The sequence below is a fragment of the Lissotriton vulgaris genome, chromosome 8, assembly GCF_964263255.1.
Source record: "Lissotriton vulgaris chromosome 8, aLisVul1.2, whole genome shotgun sequence".
Lineage (NCBI taxonomy): Eukaryota > Metazoa > Chordata > Amphibia > Caudata > Salamandridae > Lissotriton > Lissotriton vulgaris.
Window position 1 is genome coordinate 1,001,814,384 of NC_141696.1, and position 25,058 is coordinate 1,001,839,441.

Below are 25,058 nucleotides of genomic sequence, written 5' to 3' on the forward strand. Positions count from 1 at the left end.
CCCAGACTGGTCGAGGTCTATGCAGAGGCCCTAGCGGCCGGCATGCTTCCCCCTACGCTTAGAGAAGCGGTAATTGTGCTTCTCCCGAAGGAGGGGCGCGACCCCTCGTCTTGTGGATCATACAGACCACTGTCCCTATTGAACCTGTATTATAAGATTCTTGCCAAGGTTCTTGCGATGCGATTATCGCTTCTAATGGAATCCATTATTTCCCCAGCGCAGTCCGGATTTGTTCCACATAGATCCACCTCCTTTAATTTGAGGGCTTTGTTCTCTGTTATACACCGGATGGATCCATCGCTCCCTGCTGCAGCTGTGTTTCTTGACGCAGAAAAAGCGTTTGACACTCTTGAGTGGCCCTTTTTTTTGTCCATCATGAGGCGAATGGGGATGCCTGCGATGTTTGTGGCTACGGTGGAGTTATTATATACGGCACCTACCGCACGAATACGTCTGAATGGCACCATCACGGACAGTTTTTCACTTTCGCGGGGCAACCGGCAAGGATGCCCATTATCACCGCTGCTGTTCATCCTAGCGATGGACCCTTTAGTGCAGCATTTTCAGGAGAAACCTCTGCACAGAGGGCTTCAGTTTCGTACGGGTCCTCTCCTCGTCTCACTTTATGCAGACAACACGATATTGTATGTCCATATGCCACAGACCAACCTGGAGCCACTGCTGTTGGAGATCACCCGTTTTGGAGAATATTTGGGCCTCCGCATAAACTGGCACAAATTGGTCATTTTCCTGCTCACTCCCTCCACCTCCGAATGGACATGCGCCTTTCCTCTGGAGTGGAATACGGACTCCGTTAAATATCTGGGGATTCATGTGCACCTCGACACTGTGTCAATTGTTCACTTAAACTATGGGCGCGCTCTTGATTTTTTTGGAGGATCATATGGAGCGATGGCTCCGCCTTCCTTTGTCTATGGCGGGCCGGATTGCCATAATAAAGATGATCGTGCTTCCACGGTTTTTATACTTGTTCAACAATATCCCGATACCCCTGACCAAGATTTTTTTCACGTAACTTCGTACACTTTTGTTGAGGTTGGTGTGGGGCGGCAGGAACCCACGGGTGTCCTGGCATACCTTGGCGCTCCCTTACGAGCGTGGCGGATTCGGCGTGCCCGATTTTTACCTATATTATTTAGTCGCACAGTCCTCTTATGCTTATTACTGGTTCCATCCAGATGCCAGAATTCTACATTTAAAACCGGAGGCTGACCTTGTGTTGCCGGTTTACCTTAAGACACTCCTCCCCAAAGGCTTTCCCCAGGACCCGCAAGACATACAAACGGTGTCCACCACGTGCTGGGCTTGGGATAAATTACGCAGACTGCTACACATTGACACACTTTACTCTCCCGCCCTTCCTCTGCCCAATTCCCACTGGCTGCCCATCACCAACGAAAAGGTGGTGCAGCGCACACTATCCAAATTTCAATTAGAAACTATTGGGGATCTTTTCCCGGAGGGGCGTGTTTTCTCTGTGACTGAAGATCTGCGCTTTGCGGACCGTACCTTCATGGACTCTTTCACACTGACCAGACTTGGATCCATGCTCCGAGCAGAATTTAACACATTCCCACTCCCCCCCGAAGAAGTTGCGATATTCACGTTAATTATACAGAGCCAGACGGGATCACATGTCTCTAAACTATATAAGCTATGTCTGTCCACTCTTCCTTCGCGGGATGCAACGGTACGCGCTGCATGGGAGGGTGATCTGGGTAATCCCATTACCGACGACCAATGGGCGGCGTGCTGTGCGGTCACTAGGGATGTGTCCTTGAATAGTAGGCACAAGCTTATACATTTTAAATTCCTGAGACGTATATATTACACCCCTGCTCTAGCGCACAAGATTGACCCAAATAGATCGCATGCTTGTCCTAAATGCCGGGCGCCGCAGGCTGACTTTGCCCATCTTTCTTGGACATGTCCGAGATTACATGAAAACTGGCTTCAGGTACCCTGAATGCTGGGGATATGTTGGAATTGGAGTTGATGCCCACTCCTGAAGTTGCGCTGCTTGGCTATGTTGTTAATTTCCCGCGTCCAGCATGCAAGCTGGCGGCAATCGGCTTGCTCCTGGTGAAAAGAGAGGTTGCATTACTGTGGGGGGCCAGACGTGCTCCCAGTGCGCAGGCTTGGCTCCGCAGCATGTCACACTGCAATGTGAACAGTGTGAAATACTCCGAGCAGATCCCTGTGGCTTCCCGGCCGCATGACATTTGGGGGCCATTTCACACATACATCGAGAAGATCACACAGGAACAGCAGATACAGGTGATTAACTCCATTGTACAAGTGGGGGTGGGCTAGCATGTTACACTGGTTGCACTGTTCCGGACTACACCACTGACATGTTGCCGGATACTTGGCCACTGCATGTTGCGATTAATGGGTGATAGTATTGTGATTCTGTATTTGATGTACCGGCTGCGCTGCTCTCTTGTGTTCTCCACCGCTTACACGCTTGATTAGGGGTTTTCTTTATTTGGTATTGTTATTCTTTTTATGTATATTTGTTCTGATACTCACATAAGTTACTGTGCAATTTTTCTTGCTTTTTTTAATTTTTGGGGGAGAAAATATGAAAAATATGAAGCTTATTGCATTGTGATCAATACCACTCTATGCGAATGTTGGTTATACCATTGCTATTGCTTATGTTGCATACTGTCTGTATATGTGATACACATGATACTGAGTGGATATCATATTTGCGAATAAAGAAATAAAAAAAAAAAAACTTTCTCTCCTCCAAAGTCTCCTATACTTCCTACATACTCACCACCACCACAGGATGAAGATGACCTAGGGGACAGAGGTGGAAATAAAGACCCTTTCAATAATACTGATGATGATACTGACATACCACTGGACACATGGATAACTACTATGACCCTGTAGATTCTCCAGACCTTCCTGATCCAGATGCATACCCCACAAGGCCATCCCCCAGATGACTAAATTGGCTTTAGTCCTCTCATTGATAGGGCTGCCCAATATCATGGGCTTCAAATGCATTCAGACCCCATAGAGAAAGAAAAGACAGTACAAATATTACCCATGCTGATAGGTGTCATTAAACATGCGACAGACATCTTCAAAGACCCAGTCAGGACAAGGATTCTCAGGCCTCGGATTGATAAAAAATATAAACCCGTCCCTAATGATCCCACCTACATTAAGGGCCAACTCCCCTCAGATTCCCTGGTAGTCACCAATACTAGAAAGCGTGCTAACTCTCGGACCTCCGGTGATGCTCCACCTCCAGGCAAAGATTCTAAATTGGTAGACGCTTCAGGCAAACAAGTTGGCTCTCAGGCAGCTAATCACTGGAGGTTAGCTAATGCACAAGCATTACTTGCCAGATGCGATGGGGCTCGCTACAACGAGCTTGAGGGCTTAATGCAGCATTTACCTGACCAATACAAGGCAAAGCCAATGATTTGATTCAGGAGGGCGAGTTAATAACAAACGCATCCATTAAATTTGCCCTTGATGCAGCAGACACTGCATCTAGATCCATCAACACTAGTGTGTTATTACGAAGGCACGCATGGTTGCGCATTTCTGGGTTCAAACAAGAGGTGCAGACTACTATCCTAAATCAGCTGTTCATTCAGGAACAACTTTTTGGCCCAGCTGTAGACACAGCCTTAGAAAAATTTAAAAAAGACACTGAGACTGCAAAATCTATGGGAGCATTACAGTCTCCATCCACACGAGGCTTTTTTGGTAGCTTCTTTTTTAGGGGAGCATCCAAGAACATCAGCACAGACACTGCTTCCTCCCCCTACAAAGTCCCACACAAACATCCCCCAACAAGGGATATTTCAGAGGTGGGTACAGGGGAAATAACAAAAGAAGAGGCCGACGTAACAACACTCGCACCTCCCCCACTAACAAACAGTAACTTCCCTCCACTACCTCCAGTCAATGCCACTCCAGTCGGAAGGAGACTCTCACAGTCCCTACCTGTCTGGAATTCCATCACTACAGACAGGTGGGTAAGACAAATTATCCAGGACGGTTATATTTTCTAATCCCCAAAAAAGACAGTACTCTCAAGCCGATACTGGACCTCAGACCTCTCAATTTCTACATACAGTCAGATCACCTTCACATGATCACTCTTTAACAAGTCCTTCCACTGCAACAATAAGGCAAATTCCTTGCCACACTAGATCTCAAGGACGCCTACTTCCATATTCCCATACACCCTGCTCACAGGAAATATCGAAGATTCAAAGTAGACGGCCAACACTACCAGTTCAAGGTCCTCCCATTTGGAGTAACCACAGCATCCATGGTCTTCACAAAGTGTCACGCAGTAGTTGCCGCACACTTTTGAAGGCAGCAGATCCATGTGTTTCCATACTTGGACGACTGGCTCATAAAAGCCAAGTCACACAGTCGGTGTGTTCATCACACTCACCAAGCATTTCTACTGTTACACCACTTAGGTTTCAGAATAAACCACGCTAGGTCACATCTACAGCCCTCCTACCTACAACAGTATCTAGGAAGCACGATAGACACTTCCGAAGCTCTAGTATACCCCAATCCAGTCAGGATAGCCAGTATGCAAATTATCACAAAATTTCAACCCCAACACTCCCTTTCAGCTCGAGTATTTATGCAGCTCATAGGAATGATGGCCTTTTGCATTTTCATAGTACCTCAAGCAAGACTTCAAATGCGCCCCTTTCCAGAATGCTTAGCACGTCAGTGGAATCAGGCTCAAGGTCAACTTACAGATCTGGTGTTGGTGGACAGCCACACACATCGCTCTCTGCAGTGTTGAACACACACAAAACCTTTCCAGAGGGCGGCAGTTCCTGGAGCTAGTTCCACAGATGGTGCTAACAGCTGACACATCACTCACTGGCTGGGGAGCCCTTCTCCTAGACCACACAGTTCTGGGCAGCCGGACCACTCAACAAAAAGTGCTCCACATCACCTAGAATTACTAGCAATATTTCTAGCGTTAAAGTCATTCCAAGCACATCTCCTCAACAAGACTGTCCTGGTCCGCACGGACAATATGACAGCAATGTATTACATACAAAAACAAGGAGGAACACACTCTTTGCAGCTGTCTTATCTAGCGCAAAGCATATGGAGATGGGCCATTCCACAAAACATATATCTTCTGGCAGAACATCTTCCAGGAGTGCACAATGAAATTGCAGATCTGCTAAGTCGTCAGACACAGCGGATACACAAATGGAAACTTTATCCTCAAGTTCATCAACCATTTTTCCAGATGTGGGGCCACCAAGCCATAGATCTGTTCGCCACACAAACAAACGCAAAATGCCCAACCTTCGCGGCCAGGTTTCCGCACCCGTTGTCCAAGGGCAATGCGATATGGATGAATAAGTCAGACAGATTTGCGTACGCTTTTCCGCCACTCCCACTCATTCCGCTAGTAGTACGCAAGCTCAAGCAACAGTCTCTCAAGATGATCCTAGTTGCTCCCACAAGGGCACGGCAACCATGGTTCACAACACTCCTCGAACTCTCAGTAGTTCCACACCAAAAACGACTCCTCTCCCCAAAGCTGCTGACGCAGAATCATGGAGAGATAAGGCACCTAGATCCAGCACATCTCACTCTAGCAATCTGCCTCCTGAATTCCTAGAGATTGGTTGCCTTAACCTCCCACCGGACTGTATGAACATTATCAAAGAAGCCAGATGCCCTACTACTACCGTTGTCCAAGGGCAATGCGATATGGATGAATAAGTCAGACAGATTTGCGTACGCTTTTCCGCCACTCCCACTCATTCCGCTAGTAGTACGCAAGCTCAAGCAACAGTCTCTCAAGATGATCCTAGTTGCTCCCACAAGGGCACGGCAACCATGGTTCACAACACTCCTCGAACTCTCAGTAGTTCCACACCAAAAACGACTCCTCTCCCCAAAGCTGCTGACGCAGAATCATGGAGAGATAAGGCACCTAGAGCCAGCACATCTCACTCTAGCAATCTGCCTCCTGAATTCCTAGAGATTGGTTGCCTTAACCTCCCACGGACTGTATGAACATTATCAAAGAAGCCAGATGCCCTACTACTAGAGCTTGTTATGCAGCCAAATGGAAACAATTCGTCATTTACTGCAAGCACAACAAAATTGACCCGCTAGATGCTTCAATACAAAACATCATTTGCTATTTACTGCGTCTACAAAGATGTAATCGAGCATACACATCCATAAGATTACATCTGGCTGCCCTTGCCGCCTACCTGCAAAACAGACAACATTTATCATTATTTAGAGTACCCTCTATCAAAGTCTTTATGGAAGGCCTTAAAAGGATAATTCCTCCCACACTGCTACCATCTCCGGTGTGGAATCTAAACATTGTCCTTACTAGGCTCATGGGTCCTCCATTTGAACCTCTACACAAATGCGAACTGCAGTTCCTTACATGGAATGTAGCTTTCCTTGTCGCAATTACCTCTCAGGAGAGTAAGTGAGATACAGGCTTTAACCATACAAGAACCATTCTTACAAATGTATCGCAACAAGGTGGTTCTTAAAGCAAATCCAAAATTCCTTCCCAAAGTAATCACTGCTTTTCATCTTAATTAATCTGTAGAGTTACCAGTGTTTTACCAAAACCCAGATTCCATAGCAGAGAGAGCTCTTCACAATCTAGACGTCAAAAGAGCGATACTTTATTACATTGGTAGGACTAAACCTTTTCAAAAAACAAACCAACTGTTTGTAGCTTTCTTTCCGCCTCATAAAGAAAACCCCATCTCCAAAGCTGGAATCGCCAGGTGGATAGTCAAAGGCATTCAAATATGCTACCAGAAGGCGAAACGCACATTAACAATTCCCCCTAGAGTGCAGTCAACACGCAAACTAGGGGCTTCCATGACATTCTTAAGGAACTTTCCCATGAAGAAATTTGTAAGGCAGCAACATGGTCTACCACACACACCTTCTCCAAACACTATTGTGTAGACGTGCAGGCAAAGCAACAGGCGTCTAAAGGCCAGGCTGTTCTTAAGACACTTTTCCAAACCACTGCAACAGATACAGGTGACCACCGCTAAGGGAGACACTACTGTACAGTCTATGCAAAAGTATGAATTCTGAAGCTCATGTGCCTCGAACAGAAAATGCTACTTACCAGTAGGCATTTGTTATTGGCATGTAGAGCTGCAGAATACCATACGCCCACCCGCCTCCCCGGAACCTGTATCTGTTCCACTGTTTTCTTACTTGGATACATTCACATCTTTTCTGCTGCTTTCAAACTCAATAATTTCCAATCATGGCGCAAAACAATCTGAGGATGGAGTCGATGCCCATGCGCACTGTTGTCTAAGGGAGGAGTCCCCTATCTCATGACCACAAAGACTTCTTCTAAGACAACAAGGTGCAAGCATCCAAGCCCAACACTAGATGGCGATCTGTGCAAAAGTATGATTTCTGCAGCTCTACATGCCAAGAACAGATGCATACTGGTAAGTAGCATTTTCCTTTTTGCAGCTTGAAGGGTTTTCTGGATTCACATGCGACCCACTCACCTACCTAGAAATGGGATATGATGCAACCCGGTGGGGAAGAGAAAAAAACGAAAATAGAGGAAGTACACCAAAAAGGTAAAAAAAAAAAAAGAATCCGAAGATGGTAACTACGCACAGAAATTTCTGGGGCGCTGTCTGACATCACACAGGGAATAGACATACCACCAAATGGTGGTGGGTCGGGACCAAGAGAAGAAAAAAAAAGAGACAATTTCAGGCCCAATCAAAAAGATGGCGAAATAATGCACTGCATGGGAATCCAGAAAACTCTTCAAGCTGCAAAAGTACTCCTACTGGTAAGTAACTGTTTTGTATGTATTTTTCGGTTCAAATCATTGAAATTGCATGGGCTTGGGTCCATGGCTTCCAGTAGTTATTTTGTGAGGGTCCACAGAAGTAAAGAGTTCAGAAGTACAAATAATTTACTGGTTATTCTTGCACCTCTGTTTTTCAGCAGCACTGAAGTTTAAAAGGCCCTTGCAAAAAATGTCTGCACCAATATTTGGGTGCCATTACTTTAAGTGGCTAAGACTTCATTGTGATAGATGCATGTATGACTTGTAAGACTTAAAAGGATAAAATAGCATTCGGTAACCTATTGTATTGAATTCTCTGTTGGATGCTGACACAACAGAAGGAAATACTACTATAATTTCGTCAGAGCTGTTGCCCAGGCTAACTCAGACTCTGTGAACAGACTTTAGTATTTGCACTTCGACTCGGATTGTCAGCAGCCATAAGCAATCAAAGGGAATTAGGGCACTCAACAATAAGTTAAACAAAGCAAAAGATGGCTGGAATACAAAAAAAACGAAGCTGAAATAAAAAATGGAATGAAACAGATAAGTATGCTATACAGGAAAAAACTTTGGATAGAATCCAGGGAAGACCGAGTGGATTAAACTACATCAGGTGGCTAAACTCACTAACGCCTCAAATGCCACCCCAACATTCCACATCCCAGGTGATGTGTTAAAAAGTGGCAGGGTCCATGCCACATCTTGGGCAGGAGGACACATCCCCCAGTGTGAACCTCGCTCGATGCTGTCGGGTTACATATGTGTGATGCAAGTAATGGAATTGGATGAGCTTAAACCTAGCGTTACTTGTCGCTACAGCCACCTGTGCTAGGGCTCTTTTCCATTCTCCATCTGTCAATGAAATATGTAAGTCCTCCTCCCATTTCCCCCTTGCAGCAGATAAGTCGGCCACAGGGTCTTCCTTTAACATTCTATATATGCACGAGATCAGACCCCTGCAAGAGCCCGGATCCAGCAAACCTTCGTGTCTAAGGTGTAAATGTATCGTCTGCCAAGAAAGCCCCTTCTGGATGAACTAACTTCTTTACCTGGTTAGTAAGATAGTAGGACCCGGTCTTGATCCAGAACTGAACAACCCTCACGGAGATGTCGGTCAGATGCTGGACACACCTCTCGGGTGTGCAACTTGAAGTTAACACAAAAGAAAGGATTCCACCATCTTGAGTGTGGTGAATTAAGAACTCTGGGGCAGGGTGATGCCCACTCTCCACAGGAAGTAAATATCTCGACAGTGTAGTGACTCCAGGGGTAAGTAGCCACTTGGGTAAGTAGCCACTTGGCTACTACCCTTCACACCCCTTAACGCCCCTGAGTATTTAGGTCCCCCCGGACACCAGAAAAACAGTTTCATCTGCTTAAAGAAGAAAGGACAAAAAAGATCCCCTAGATGAGAAAAGAGGACTTCACCACCACTTGGTGCAAATTCTGCCTTGCTGCTAAATCTCTACAGTTGCATGGACCTGGTTCACCCAGAAAACAGTGTCCTCTCCCAAAGCTGCGGAGGAGCGACCCACGACTTCAACTTGCCAACAATACCTCCCGTGGAGCAGAGGAGCTGCTTCCCTGCATCTAAAGGCACTGAAAAGCATCCAGCTGGTCCACTGTGTTCCCAGCCATTGTGACAACCAAAGGAGCAGCGTGACAGGAGAAGGTGTTCATACTCTAGGAGGTCAGCTCTGTCTCCTGGGCAACTTTGGAGACGCAGGACCCCCTAACTCCAATACCCTGTGTCCTGGATCAGTTGCCGCAACCAAGGCTTGTTGGTGGTCCAATGCAGACTCCAACAGCACAAAGACCAACCCACTGTCAAGGAATGTCAAGATCCACAAGGCCAGCATCCAGAGTGTGGCTTTGCTGCCCTGGTTTCCCCTCTTCACCAGGTCACCGATACAGAGAGTAAGCCTCTGACCACCGTAACCATACACCTGAAAACACCACTGCATGTGTCCCACAGCCCGAGTCCAGGTTAACGGAGGGTGACAAAGGGGGTCCATTAATCTAAAGCTGAGCCCCGCACCCCTGCGTGGGTTCTACTGACTTGTCCCCCCGTCCCTTCCTGCAGCCTATTTTTGCAGGAACCCAAGAACCATTCGAGCCTTCCTCATCGTGGCCCTGCCAAACAAAATTCCTCTGCACATGAGCCCCCCAGCCCGAGTGTCAGTAAACTGATGATGTCCCCGAGTGCCAGAGACCCTGGAGACCTGAGCCCCCCCTTTTGTTTCACCTGGACTGGCCCCCCCAGTCCCTGCTTGCAGCCTCTTTTCATCAGGACCGTTCTCCATTGACTTACAAGGGGGCACCCGATGCCGAAAAGCACCTCTGCACCACGACGCCCTAGATCCAACCGGGGTGACCTGTTGATGCTGCCTTAAATTCAGAAGAACAGTCCTTAAAGTTGTTGACAAGTAACCAATTGCAGTGTGTTTCTTTCCCATAGGAACACATTACCGCTTCAAAAGCTACAAACACAATTGTATTTCTTTATACTTGAAAAGTAATAATTCAGAAAGAGCTTACCTGATTATGATGAGCTTGGTATCTAAATTAATATACAAATCTGTGTTATTTGAATAAATTGGTGTTGGATTTCTTTATTGAGTGTCTCTCGCCTACTGACTGTGTGTGCAATAAATGTTTGACACTTTTCTCTGATAAACCTAAACTGCTCTCCCACACTACCACAAAAGAGAGCACATGGGATTAATATTATAGCCCCTGTAAACCAGTATGGTTGGCCTGAACTTTCTGCAAAGTGTAACTCGTTTTAATGCACTATATAGAGAGCCAGCTTCCTACATCAGATGAATGTTGTTTCACAAGTACGTCTGAAATGCAGTGTAATTACTATACAGTGTAGTTTATCCTAGGTGGAAAGGGCTGAGGTAGACTTAGACTTCGATAATATGAGAGTTTGTGAATCAAGTTGACTTGTGCCACAGTGCTAAATGCATAATAAAGAGGAAAGTCACAGGTGGATTATGGAAGGTAACAGGTTGAAGTTAGTCATTGGATACTGTGACCTACTGAATGACCAGCAGAGCCTTATTTGGCCCTGTATCTATAGGTGTGTGCCTGCTGCTAAACCTCTGCTCCTAGATCTCTTACACATGTACTGTTTTCAATCTAGCTAGATCAGCCTGACTCCATTAACTAGAGACATTTCAAACTTCTGTGTGAATAGCGACCACTTTTTGTTAACCATTACTAAACATCAGTAAAATATGACCTAATAATCCCTTCCAACTGAAACACTGATCTATGCATTAGTCCCAAGTTAACTAGACTTTTGCATCGGTTTACTGGTAGGTTTCCCCTATACTCATTCTGACCATTGGGAAAGGTTTTAAAGTTCACCACAAGGAATCTCTGAAACCTCGCCCAAAGTAATGCTTCCTCCCACTATTTTCAACAGGGTGGTTAGCTATCCGCAAAAGATCAGAGCTCCTATTGATGTATACTGTCCTGTAAAGGACAGAATCTTTCATGCAGGAGTCTCTAAGCGCTTGATATGGCACGAGAGAGAAACAGTCAATGGTCAACAACCTATTTGATGTGATGCCATTTTTTTAAATAACACATTGTATTTGGTTTTCCTGTTGCAATATGGGCTGGAGCCCTAGAGGTGCCTGCAAGAACAACATGAATCAGGAGTACCATAATATTTTATACAATTGTAACTCCTGCAAAACTGCAGGTCTAACAGTGTAAACACTGTGCAGACAATCCTAGATCCTAGCAATTGCATAAAAATTTCAATAATACGGAAGCAAATAATTATATGACACGGAATGAGACGTCTAGTGGACATTGGTAAGAGTGGAGGTCTGTCAAGAGTCTAAGGATAGGAAGGGGGAGAGGGTCTATCCCTCGGTATATCGCCCAATGGGTCCATATTTTTCTATACTTCTGGGGGCATCCACGGGCCAGAAACACTGCCACCTCAGCGCCCATACACCTGTCCAGTTCAGCGTTCCATTTACCCATAGTCGAGGGTGGAGGTCCCTTTCCACACCTGGGTTATGTCACGTTTGGCAATGGTAAGAGCCAGAAAGAATAGATGTTGTTTATATTTGTTGCCCCCATCTCATCAGTGCTGTGTAAGAGAAAGAGTTACGGATCCAGTGGGAGCTCCCATGCAAGTATGTCGCGAAGACAAGAAGCCACCCTCCTCCAAACCGGCTGCAACACCGAACAGCTCCAGACCGTATGTAAGAATGTACCCTTTTCCCTCTCGCATCTCAAACAGGTGGGGGACTGAATTACCCCCATTTTCCAAATATGGGATTGACTGTAATAAGCTCTATGTATATATTTAAATTGAATAAGGCGGTAGGGTGTATATACTGCAGCACCCTGAGGAATGGCTATGGCTTCAGCCCAGTCGTCCTTAGTCAACTGGAGTTATACCACCATTCATTTATTATTAGCAGATGAGATGCAGCGTAGTAGGCATACAGATCCGCTGCCGCGATCCCGCCGCAGTACATGGATTGTGTGCATGTATGTAGCGCCACCTGGATTGCCCCCGTTCCATAGGAGCGTATGGCATTAACCTGTGCAAACCAGGACCTAGGTATATTTTAAGGGAAGTTTTGTAGTCGGTAGAGAATTATTGGTTAGGACACCATCTTAAAGATGGCGGACCGCCCATATATGGATAGAGGGAGGGAGGACCATATTGCTGTTTCAGTGTTTAAACTTGTAAGGAGCGGTTGCTATTATTTGCCCAAGAAATATTTGGACAGGGTGACGTGAATATGCCTAGATATTTAAACCCCCCAGTCACGTGTGTTAGCTGCGTTGCCCAGGTGCCCCGTCCCTGGTCCCCACATACTGGAAAGAGCACAGCTTTAGCAGGGTTAGTGTGGATGCCCGTGGTTTCCCCGAACACCTTGACAATTTGTAAGAGACATGGGCCTGAGAACCATGAGTTTGTTAAATAGAAGAGAACATCATCTGCGTATAACTCAATGCGATCCGATTGTGCATGAAGCCACTCAAATCCTCAGAATACCGGTTAATTCCGAACCCACACAGCCAGGGGCTCCACGGCCAAAGCAAATAACAGCGGGGACAGGGGCACCCTTGCCTCGTACCTCTGTGTATAGGGAAGGGGTATGAAAGATGACCTGCTATACAGACTGAGGCTGTCAGATCAGTGTACAGTAGACGGATATATGTTATAAAGCGAGGGTCAACATTAACCGCTTCGAGTAATTGAAAAAGATAGACCTAGCTGAGAGAATCAAAAGCTTTGTCTTGGTCAGCCAGAAGTATAGCCACCGGGCGTCCTACTCTGGGGCCAGTGCCATAGCATTATGTACTCTACGGATGTTTAAGGGTAGCTCGGAATGGCATAAAGCCTGATTGGTCTGGATGGATAAGATCTGTTACACAGATCCGTAGGCGATCCGCCAGGACCTTCCCCATGAGTTTTGTTTCAAAGTTAATGAGGGAAATTGGGCGGTAAGTAGAGGTATCTTCTGGAGGGCGGCCGGGTTTGAGGAACAGAACAATCTCTGTGTGGCGCCACTCCCAGGGTAATGTATTCTGGCCATGGGCCTTCTGTATTGCCGCTAGTAGATGTGGCCCAATTGTATGCATGTGTGGCCGCAGGAATTCAATAGGGAATCTGTTAGGTCCGGGTGCCCGCCCTGGACGCATGGCCTGTAGGGCCCCATTCAGCTCGTCCAGTGTAATGGGGGCTTCTAATTGCTCCCTTATATAGTCGGTGAGTCTGCGGGATGGAATATCTCTGAGGAACTCCGCTATTTGGGCTTCCGAGAGCTGCTCTCGGCATTTGTATAGTGAAGTAATGTGCAGTGCGAATTCTTGAACCACCTTCCCCGTAGCAGGGCCGGCTCTAGGGTCATGGTGGCCCTGTGCAGGGAGCGTAGGTGGGGGCCCCCCGGAAGAAATGCAAAAGAAAGGCAAAGCAATATGTTCAACTCACTTGTAATCACTCGATTACCTTTGCAGATATTTGTTCTCACTTCGCAGTTGCATGATTAGAGACCTAGCAGACTCGTCTCTGCATTTGCAAAGAGCTGTTTTTGCAATCACTTACAATCTGGAACGTTAACGACCAACAAGGGCAGTGTACTGCTTTGAGAACAACTTGCAGCTAAAACATACTGATAGGAATGCTAATGAGACGAGAGTCGAACAGCAGCTCGAGTGACACAATTAATGGCAACTGGATAAAATGTGCACTTTGGAAAAAGGAAGTCATGCACTACACTACTGTTCCTCAATCCTGCTGTAAAACGCGCAGCAAATGTCAGGCCCCGTTATGCCAACAATGAAGTTGGTAACAATTTGGATAGACGGCGAACAAGAAGAAAGGGCACGGGGTAGGAGGACCACGAGTGAGCGCAGGGCTTTCCTCTTTCCAGACTCCAGTCCAGCTCTCGCAGAAGATGAAGGGCAGAAGAGGCACGAACCTCGAGACAGAGCCTCATGCGCGCCGTCGCTGCCAAGCCATTGCCCGGCCGGTCGGAGGCCGCCAAATCCTGCCAGGGGGCCGCCACAGTGATACTAGATCCGAATCTGATCCTCGGCTCGGTGACCGGTCGGTCGTCGTGGCAGCCCCTCGGGTTTGGCGGCCCTGTGCAGGTGCACAGTTTGCACATGACTTGGGCCGGCCCTGCCCGTAGATGAGCAGAGGCGACCTTCCATGTCACGCATGGTGGGGACTGCAGTGGGGACTTGTCGACTTGGCAGAGTCTATGCAGCATTTTACTAGACTTGTCCCCCCACTGATATATTCTATGTTGGGACGCCTCCCAGATCTCCTTTGCTTCATTCATTAGGTGTTGTTGTATATCCTGTACACCTGCGTCAAATTACGCTGAGGCGAAGGGCTAGGGTCTGTATTCAGTTGCGTCGCCAAAAACAATTGGCGTGCCTCTAAGTCCACCAGCTGTGCCCTCCGCACGCGTAGTTCTTTGGTGCGGAACCTATTTTCCGCCCCCGGACTGTGGGCTTTAGGGCTTCCAAGAGAATGCATTTTGACGGAGGCGACGCAACATTAATGTCAAGATATTCAGATACTGCCTGAGTTAACGTCTTGATAATCTGGGTTATGAAGGTGCCATGAGGACATTTGCCACGGAAAGGGGGTCTGCGGGACCCGGTATGGAATTTGAGGAGAACTGGAGAATGATCTGATAGCCCTCTGGGAAGGTGAGATATTTGCGAGAATCTAGGTTTATAAGTGTGCGTCGTGAAGAAGTGATCCATTCTGGATTGCGTGCCGTGCACTGCAGATAGGTAGATGTAATCTCGTTTGACTGGGTGGTATTCGTGCCAAATGTCTGCCCACCCTAAAGTAGTGGCAAGGAGGTGTAGTTTAGAGGGACCGGCTGTCGAATGGTGGACAGAAGCTCTCCCCAAAGTCTAGAGATCTTATTGACAAAGGTCGTCCCCAGCTGAGGGGGGAGGATAAATGCAACAAATAGTGACATGCTCAACATATAGGATGCCTGTGACAATCTCATAGCGGCCCCCTGGGTCGACCCATTGCTTTGAGTGTACAACAGGGACTCTATGGTGTATTAAGATGGCCGTTCCCCGCGATCCCCTAGTAAAACCTGCATGGTATATGATATATAGCCGAATCCAGCTAGGCATGGATCTTTTGTGCCAAGAAGATGCATCTCCTGTAGGAGTAGTATGTCGGCCTGGTGCAGGACTGCCCCCCGTTTTATTTTATTAAGTAGACCCCTGACGTTCCAAGAAACCACTATAAGGTCCCTGAGAGGGGCTGTGTCTATCTGTGCTGTCATCCCGTGTTGATAAGGCCTGGTGTGCAATGCGTCGGGACCCAAAGAATATGTCTGCACGTAGAACAACAATGGAGCTACCCCTTTGAACTCTCCCCCCCCCCCCGCCTAGAACTTCCCTGAACAACTCCACACCCCCCACCCAATACTGCCTGTAACTAGGAGCATCTGTCGTGGCAGGAGGTAAACCGGCCCCCAACGGGGGGAACCAGTGACCTGCCGTCAAGAGCACCTAACCCACCCACAAAACATTTAACAAGGGGAGGCAAAAATGTTTCGGGCTAGGCAGCCCCATGGCTGGGCATCCACTCCCGTTCGAAGGTCAGATAAAAGCAATGTTTTCATAATAAAACCCCGTATTCTATGGTCATGCTGTATAATCAGACATTGGTCATCCGGCCGGTTCAGGTTGTAGTTTCTGGGCTGGAGGAGCATCTGTCGGATCCGGATCTGTGACGTCGCTTTGATTTGGTCTGCTTGGGCCTGGTCCGCCGTGCACCTCGGGAGGAGTCGGAGTCTTGTGGCGGAGGCCTATGTGGTTTAAGATGTACGCGTTAATCAGCACATGTAAATACAGCTACTGGTGAATCAAAGAGCTAGGACTTGGAATCAAATATAACCCTCATCCTGGCTGGGTATAAGACCATGTATTGTACATTAAGGTTCCGGAGTCTACGCTTCGTTGCCACAAATGACTGGCGATGTTGTTGAACCAAACATGTATAGTCCGGAAATATCATGATGGGCTTTGAGTTGAAATAAAGTTTATCCTTATGTGATCTAGCGAGCTGCAAGATGGCATCCCGTCAGCATAGTTTAGCAGCCGTGTGATCACTGGTCGAGGGTTCTCGCCCGGGGGAGGTTTCTTCAGCAGTGCTCGGTTGGTCTTTTCAACGAGGAAACACGAGGATAGCATTTCTTTAGGCATGAGATCTGCAAGTTATCGGGCTACAAAGCGAGTCACGGAGGTACCCTCACATCCCTCCGGGAAACCCACGAAGCTTAGGTTATTGCACCTTGTGCGGCCTGTTGCATCTTCAACTCTGGAGGCAACTTCTTGCGACACCACCGTCAGCTTGTTGACTATTTTATGAAGTGTAGTCACTGACTCTTCAACAGATGAGACCCGTGCTTTGGCCTCTGTAATCCAGTCCACGGCCTTCCTGAGGTCCTGGCATAGGAACGACACTTCATCCCCCACTGCGCCAATCTTAGCATCAAGCTTGTCTCTGGAGTCATGGATTGCTGCAAGAAGCGCAGCAATGTCTGGGATTGCATTGTTTATGCACTCTCCATTAGCACCCCCGTAGATGTGGCGTACTGGTCCATGGTACTCTGCTAGGAGATTGCCCGGCCAGGTTTGTCCTTTCCCATGGTCGTAAGAGAGAGTATGTTGATGTGGGGCCCCGGAGACGTTGCTATCAGGGAGTTGCTGGTTCAATGAGCGGGGGCACCTCCTTACCGTGGGGTGTTGTGAAGACTGCGCCTTGTATTTCGGCGGGGGATGCTTTGAGGCTAGCACCAGACCACTAATAGAGATGCAACGTCGGCTGGTCTTCTTCACCAGAAGTACATAAAGCCCTTAAAACATGGCATTACCATCAGTAATGCCATGTTTTAAGGGCTTTATGTACTTTGCTCATGTTATGTTCCTTAAAGCGAGTGCCATAGAGTTCCAGAGGTGTGGCAGTGAATCAGAAAATCTCTGCCTACCTTGGTTTGTAAATTGTTCCAGGGGATTATGAAAAGAAGGGAATCAGCAGATCTTAGTACCTGAGCTGGGATATGTGCATCTCTTTATCATAAAGATAGGAAAGGAACCATAGTAAGCCCTGTGCATTAATCGGGTAGTTTTGAACATAAACTATTTACTGATGGAAACCCAGTGTAGAGATACAAAAAACCAACTCTTGCCTTCAAAAGTAAGAATCGATTATCTTTCAGGTAGTTTATTATAACCATTGTAATGTACATACTTCCCTGAAATAATTGCTCATTAACCCTAAATCTTATGGCCATGCTCAAATCTCCTGCATTGCCTCACTGTGCTGATCAGGGAATTGCTTTTTCTTTACGACCCAAACTTGCTCCCCACTAACATACGTTCCACATCCTCAGTCCACACTTTCAAAACTTCTCCCAAAAAGTACCTTCTCGGGCATCCCTCACCACCACCCCAAACTATATCCAGTCCCTCTCCCTTTTTAATCCTGTCCAATGTAGTATTCACTTACTAGTTGTCATAACTAAAAGCCCGATTGTGATCCACCCAAACAGTTCATGACCTCAATGCCTTGTAACGTGTTGCTAAGTGCATTGCTTCCTTAAAATGCTGTTGTATACATTAACAAAATACATTGTTGATTCACCCACTACACTGTTGCTGCCACCATGAGCGTTAGTTGCTGGAATCTGTACGTTCTGTTCACAATCTCAAACACGTTTGTTTCTCTCAGGGCCAACGCTCATTTCTTTTCTTCCAGGGCAAACGTAGCTTTATTTTCTTTCACAACTGCCAAATTTTCATCAGCTTTTTTTCCTTTCCTCCATCCACCACCATGAGCTTCAATTGCACTGCCATATACCTAAGGGGTCAGGTATACCCCTGGCTTTGGAGGGCACAGAAGAAGAGGAGTGATGAAGGTTGTCATGGGGCCCTCACCCACTGGTAAAGCTGGTATCAGGGCTTGCATTACTTGCTTCAAGGTTCAGGGCTTTCTCCTGCTTAGGTTTCACTGCTTTCAAGCAAAAATCTTGCTCTTCTTAGGAGGCCCTCATTGTTGTCATTGTTAGGCTTAGAAAATTAAAAAAGTAATCTCAATGGGCTCAATAAATAAAAAATGAATCAGGATTTAAAAAATATGATCCTAATTCTGATCAGGATCTTTGTCTTTATTTCCAAGCATGTTTTCTGAACATAAATATTATCCACATTGCCGAGACAACATTTTGCAAATCAAATTGTTTGAGCATTGTGGGAAGTCATTCTCATTTTACATCAAGGCTGTGGCCTCTATCCCTCAGTGATTAACGGTTTTATGTAACCAAAATAGTATTCCCAAGTTTTGGCCAGCATGTTTTCATATCACTGTGTCTGTATTTATCAATATCTGCTTTATTTTATACGGTTGAGTATGGGAAAATTTGATTATAATGACTTTTTCACAGTTGTTCTTTAGGCTAGTATCCATCCTTAATGAGGTTGTGATTCTTGCATGCATTTTTGTTACAGGCTTCCCTCACATATGCTGAAGCACAGATGAGAATTGATTCTGCGTCTATGAATGACGACATTACAAAGAGCCTCCGTGGATTGAACAAACTGGCAAAGATTCTGAAGAAGAAAAGGATAGATAATGGGTAAATAGAAGTCTTGCCACCGTTTCTGTATTGAACTTCCCATTGTGATCAGACTTATGTGTTTCAGTACATTGTGCTTACCCTAATAACTGGAAGCCTGGGACCCTGAGCTAAGCAATTTACTTTATATTACCATTTAAACAATGCACAGAAATACAGAAGCAAAAATACATCAAACAGTTACGCATACGCAAATTATGAAATATTTTATTTAGTTCACAACCCAAAAATATGTAAAAGTGTTTATATTAATGGATTATTTGGAACTCTTAAAATAAATTGGTGTTTTTATGAAAGGTGAAGCAATATGCTCGACTTTAAAATGTCAATTTGCCTTTTGTTTTGCTCCGGAATGCTTGCTCACTTTTAGCAACCTCAAACCAGTGTTTCAAGTGGAGGCCACCTGTCGTCCCTGCTTGATTCTTTTTACTGTAATTGTGCTACTCACTCACCTCAATCTAAGGATACCAACTTATTTTTTTTGTCATCAATTCCCTAGGTATTGCAGATATCAGGTTAAGAAATGCTGCTCTAACAGCTACGGTCATTTGGGTACTGACTGAAATTAAATTCTGGGAAATTTCCTTTTGGCTTTAAAGAGGCCACTTTTGAATGTCCTGCCTCCGCTACATGCAGAGGCTATGCTGTTGTTGGCATTCCAGTATGCTTATAGGTCTGACTTACCTGTTTTGAGTCTCACTGCTCATGCCTAGAAAACTTGAATGACCCTGCAGTTTGTGCATAAAGTCGATTTCATTGAGGTTGCCTGTAAAGACACCTGATATTATTTTGTGAGGAGTCATTCTCCAAACCCCTGGACTGCAGGTAGCATTCTACCTTCTATAGACTTATGTATTGTCTGGACCTAGATGTTTAACATGGAGTGTTAAGACTCAAATGTAGGATATGCAATGTCTGATTGCCAGTGGAGTATGTGTTCATAATTTGACAAATAGTGTTTTAAGGTGTGTCAAATTCAGTCAGTTGTTACTGGATGCATCTGCCATTGGTGCTGTTGTTTATCCCTTGCTCTGCCAGGATTTTAACCCCATGCGTGCTAGCGGTTTTCCCGCTATGCGCTGAGTTTTTTAAAAACCCGTGTTACATGACGAGCTCAGCTCGTCATGAGCGTACGAGAACCGTAGCTCATGACGAGCTGAGCTCGTCATGAGCGTCGAAGGGGTTAAGTACTATTGCACTTCAGTTGGTTTATTATTATGTTATTACTGGTGAAGGCTGCCATCACTGGGTATAGCTTATTGTGCTAAGACAAGTGGATAAAATCCACAGGTGCACAAATAAACCTAGATTCAGAAAGGTTAACAGAAACGGTGGATTTGTATTGCCATCCTAAAAGTCAAATGGGGATTTATCTGCTGGCTGTCTACACTTTTTCACAGTTGTGTGGCTGAACAACCAAGTTACTCCGAGTATACTGGCTACCAGCAGCCTGAATGCTGATATTCCCTTGGCCCAAATGAACAAACGTAGATAATGTATTTATCCTTAACTCATAGTAATTACGGTTCCTCTTGGGAACCAGCATAGATAACTATCCACGTAATGGATCCATCTAGGAAATACCTTAGCTTTGAGGTTTGATCATGCCACTTGTACCTATTAGTTTAATGGCAATAGATGAGATGGTGTTTTGGGTTCTGCCATCAGACTTTTTAAGGGGCACCCCACTGCCACCAGTGAGATTGTAGGGGCTACATCTAACAAAGGTTCCCATAGGACTGTAAAGCGCTACATAGTAAGTGCTTTCAATACCTTCGTATGATACCTTGAGTCCCTTCTAACCATGTATATAATAGTCTCTTGACTAAAAATGTGTAACTACAAAAGTTGCCACCCTCCAGCCAGACCACAAAGATTTTTTTTAAAAACGCATCCAGGTCAAATTTTTGAGCGAGTGAGTATCCCTATTCATTCTCCTCCAAACACTAATCACATGTTGTGTTCTGTTTTGCTATGTCAAAGTGCCTTCATTCCGCATTCCACAATTGTTTAAGAAAGCTTGTTTCTAACTGTTTGAATGTACGTTTCATATGTTTATTTGATCCCATAATCCCTAGGTTACTGAATTAAACTATCAAGAAGGTGGGAAGAGCCTTTCACTATGTATGAGTTAACATAATCTTGTTCTTGTAGGGATCCTTTTTGAACTCCTGACAAATGCCCCTGACCTTCTTTCAGGCACTTGTGTGGGCAGAAACTTGTTGACTTGTAGAAGATGACGGGGTATTGTACCCAAATCATCCAATATATTGGTTTAATCCTATCAATTAATAAAGGTATTTCCATTAGGTGTACCCTGAGGTATTTTTTGGATCATCTGGAGCCCAGCCATTTTTAATTATACCAATTCCAGCAAATCAGCTGTTTTAGTATTTAGCACAAACATAAAGTGAAAAGCTGGTTAATAGATATTACTTTAATTGAGAAGCAACTGAAATTCTTTTACTTAGGGATATGGATCGCTGCAAATTGCTTGGTTAATGAGCACTGGGCATATTTGAAAGCAAAGTTTTCTTTGCTTGCATTCGCTTTGCGGTGCCTACACAACAACGTTGAGGCACCAACGATTTAGCCACTACTTTCGATGGTCAATGCAAAACTCCTGTCTGTGACTTAAGGGCTGGCAGCATCCCAGTAAAGTTGGCTACCTTGTTTAATTGCATACAATGGATAATGTTAAGATATTTATTTAATCTTACTAATTCTACTTGGCTAGTAAAAATAAGGTTGAAATTTAGTCTTCAGAATCCAGCTATAAAATTTGTTTAAATTCATGAACTTTTGTCATTTTACACACATGCACTAAAGATCACACCTTAAGGAACTGTATCTGGTGCGCTTACATAGCTTCTTATTTACTCCACCAACTCTAGCAATCTTATCTAAAAGGTGCTCTTCTTACCCTACAACTAGAAGAGGTATGGAATACAAACATTTCAGGATTACAATTTAAGTAAGTAGTCTGGAAACTGGTAAAATCACTCTTGATTAACAGGACGTGAAGATATTGCAAATTAGGAAATGTGCAGGATGTATTGCTGAGAGCTTCTAAAGAAAGAAATTGGACCATTACCTCTCCTGCCCTTTCGCCAAATCAGTGAGACTGATTTATCTAAATTAGTTTTCTATGCTCTCCCTTAATGGAGTTCTGGCAAGCTTAGCTATTATACAAAGACTATTCAAAACAATGTTGCCGGTGCAATTACAAATGATAATCACTTTTCCTTTTTGTTTTTATTTGCTCCACGCTTTCACCCGAGTGATAAAGATAGTTAAGACCACTCTTTATCAGAATAGGGTGTCACTAGATAATGGGCACATTGAAATATGCATTGAGGGAAAAGCACCTCAGAATGACATCAAGCCTCATAAAATGTAGGCCGAAAGCTCTGTCTCTTTTGAAGACTAAAGAGCCCGTTGTATTTCGAGTAAGTTTACTAAATGGTGTCTTCTGTTCGGAGAAGCTGTGTTTGGGATTCGTTTCCTAACATTCTACGTCAAATATTACAGAAATCACAAAATTAATTATCTGTTAATAGGAGAGGTTGTTTTTGATAATAACTTTTGTGTACTGTTATATTTTTTAGCTGTTGGTATTTTAGGGTTACTATTATGCAGGGTTTCTCCTTTTAGCACATATTCCTCTTTCCTGGTTTTGCACTATACCAGTACAATTGACTTTTAGAGAAGTGTGTATTTTATATTTTGAAATAATTTTACAATAAACATTGATTGCTTGATGTCCAGTTAAATGTGTTGTTAGTAAATCCCTCCCAGAATGGTTTGGCTCCGCCCTGGAAAGTATAATCATTCTAAAGTGGGGGTAAGGTTGCCGATAATGAAGCATGCCACAAAATGTGATTGAGGCTTCCTCAAACATTAAGGTTTTCTTTGGATAATATTCTAAGGTTTAGATAGAATGACCAAATTGATCATTTTTCCAACTTCCACTGCACCTGTACTGTTTTACTGCTTTTGGTAGGATGGTGTGCTGTGGTGAGCTCCTTGTATTAGCATGACAAAATGTCCTCATAATGCTTGAGCTGAAAAAAACGTCTTTGCCTTCCTCTATAAGCAGGACTCAAATTCAAAAGGACATGCATCAAAGCCGTTTATTTAGGACAGTCGGTTCCATTATATACATTCTTACACTTGAGAGAAAAAAATGAAAATCTAATTTGGCTGTTGGAAAGTGGATTATTAGTTTAGATGGTTGAGATAATTATCATTATTACAAATCAGGGCCTGTTGGGTTACTTTCCTTTTAAGATTAACCCAGTGTTGGGTAGCTGTGGCACAGAGCAATCAGGCTTAACTCCAAGTAAAGAAGTGTAAAGCATGTGTTAGTACCAAAACAGTTACTAAGTCAAAAACCGAACTCAATTAAAACCCCACTCTAGTTTATGAAAATGAATACAGTTTACTGAGCAAAAAGGGAGCAAAACGACAAAAATCGAACCAGATATGAATTTTATAGTTTGTTAGCACCAAAAAGATCAAAGTGATAACTACAGTCACGCTATACTAGATCAAAGTTTACATTCAGACTTAGGCGTTTTTTTGGGGAGGATTTTCATGTCTGATGAAGGGAGGGACAATGGCAGGGTGCTCAGGTTGGTCCTAGTGAAATCCTTCATGTTGGGAATTAAAAACTTATCTGGGAATAGAGCTGCTTTCAGCGAGGCAAACCAGCTACTTGAATCTGACCGACGATGTGACGTCGGTGGCTGCAGTTCAGCAGCATACCCATGGTCTTTTTCTTTTCTTTTTTTTAGGAAAATATTCAGAAAATGGCCCACTTAAGCAATCTTAAGGGGGAGAAGTACACTCTAACACTGCCTAGGTTCCAAGACATTTGGGCACCACGTGGCGAGTTAGGACGCAATCTGCCAGAAGCCACCAGCAGGGTCCAGGGTGAATCCAGCTTGAACTGGTCAGCTGTGCTCATCTTTGTTGCAGGCTTCTTTTAGATTTTATGTTCTTGGAGGTTAGCAGGAGGCTAGACTACTAGCCCTTGGGCCCACTTTTCAGGAGACTAGCCAACTTGGCTTTCGGGCCCACTCTTCTATCATGGGTTCAAGTGGAAGTAGGTCCAGGCCTTGGAGTTTCTCTCCGCAGATAAAACAGCAGGCTCAGTGCTTCAGATGACTTCTAGTCCTTTTGTTGAACAAGTTCTGTTTTCCAAAGGACCAGCAGTCTTCTTAAAAATGTAGCCAGGGAGGCCACTTTTATGTCTTGCACTATTTTGTAAGTGAAGGGACTCCCTAACCAAGAGGAGTAAAATTCCCACGGGCAACTCTAGTGGCTGGTACATCAGAACCTTTGGGTTTGGCACCAAACACTCACACAGTGCTGCAATGGGCACACATGTGAGGTGTTTCTACGGAAAGGAGGAACTGGCCATGCAAAAACACTTCTAGGACATGGTTTCTCCCACTGGCATTCGTGCCACTCTGGCTACTTAGACAATGGCAGGAGCATGCGTAGGTAGGACTTAAATCTGCCTGTGTTACGGTTGCTCCTTTGAAGTATGTATAGTTGTTGGGCACATCCCCTGGTCATCTTGTCAGGAGTAGGTCACACCTCCTCCCGCCAAGGCCCTTTTATTCCCTTTCCTGAGAGCTATTCACACCTCTCTGCAGGCTTACAGGCGACCGCTGGGCGTTATCAGAACAGAACAGTAGCATTTCCAAAACCGTACTTTCAAATAAGACTTAAACATCTGTTTGAATTTTGAATTACTATTCCTTTGGGTCCTTGAACCATGGTTTTAACTATTCCCAAACTGAAGTTATACATTATTGTCAGACCTGCTTTCTGCGGGTCATGGGGCAAGCAGGAGTTACTCGGCCCAACTGTGGGGGCTGAGACCTCTTACTCCTAATATCCCAGGGCCCGACCAACTGTGGCTTCTGAGCAACTGTGTCAAGTGCCTGTTCGGCTCTTGACTCTCACTGGTAGTGCGGGTCGAACAGTCCAAGGCTTCTCGGGTGGGGAAGAGGTGTAGG

At 45.1% G+C, this 25,058-nt stretch overlaps 1 protein-coding gene across 1 annotated transcript in view; it reads left to right on the forward strand.

The window, feature by feature from the left end:
* DIS3 (DIS3 exosome endoribonuclease and 3'-5' exoribonuclease) overlaps positions 1-25,058 on the forward strand; it is a 226,601-nt gene that overhangs the window by 142,404 nt on the left and 59,139 nt on the right. The window contains exon 14 of the mRNA XM_086934891.1: positions 18,902-19,029. Coding sequence (XP_086791017.1) covers positions 18,902-19,029 — 128 coding nt within the window. The remainder of the gene's footprint in view (positions 1-18,901; positions 19,030-25,058) is intronic.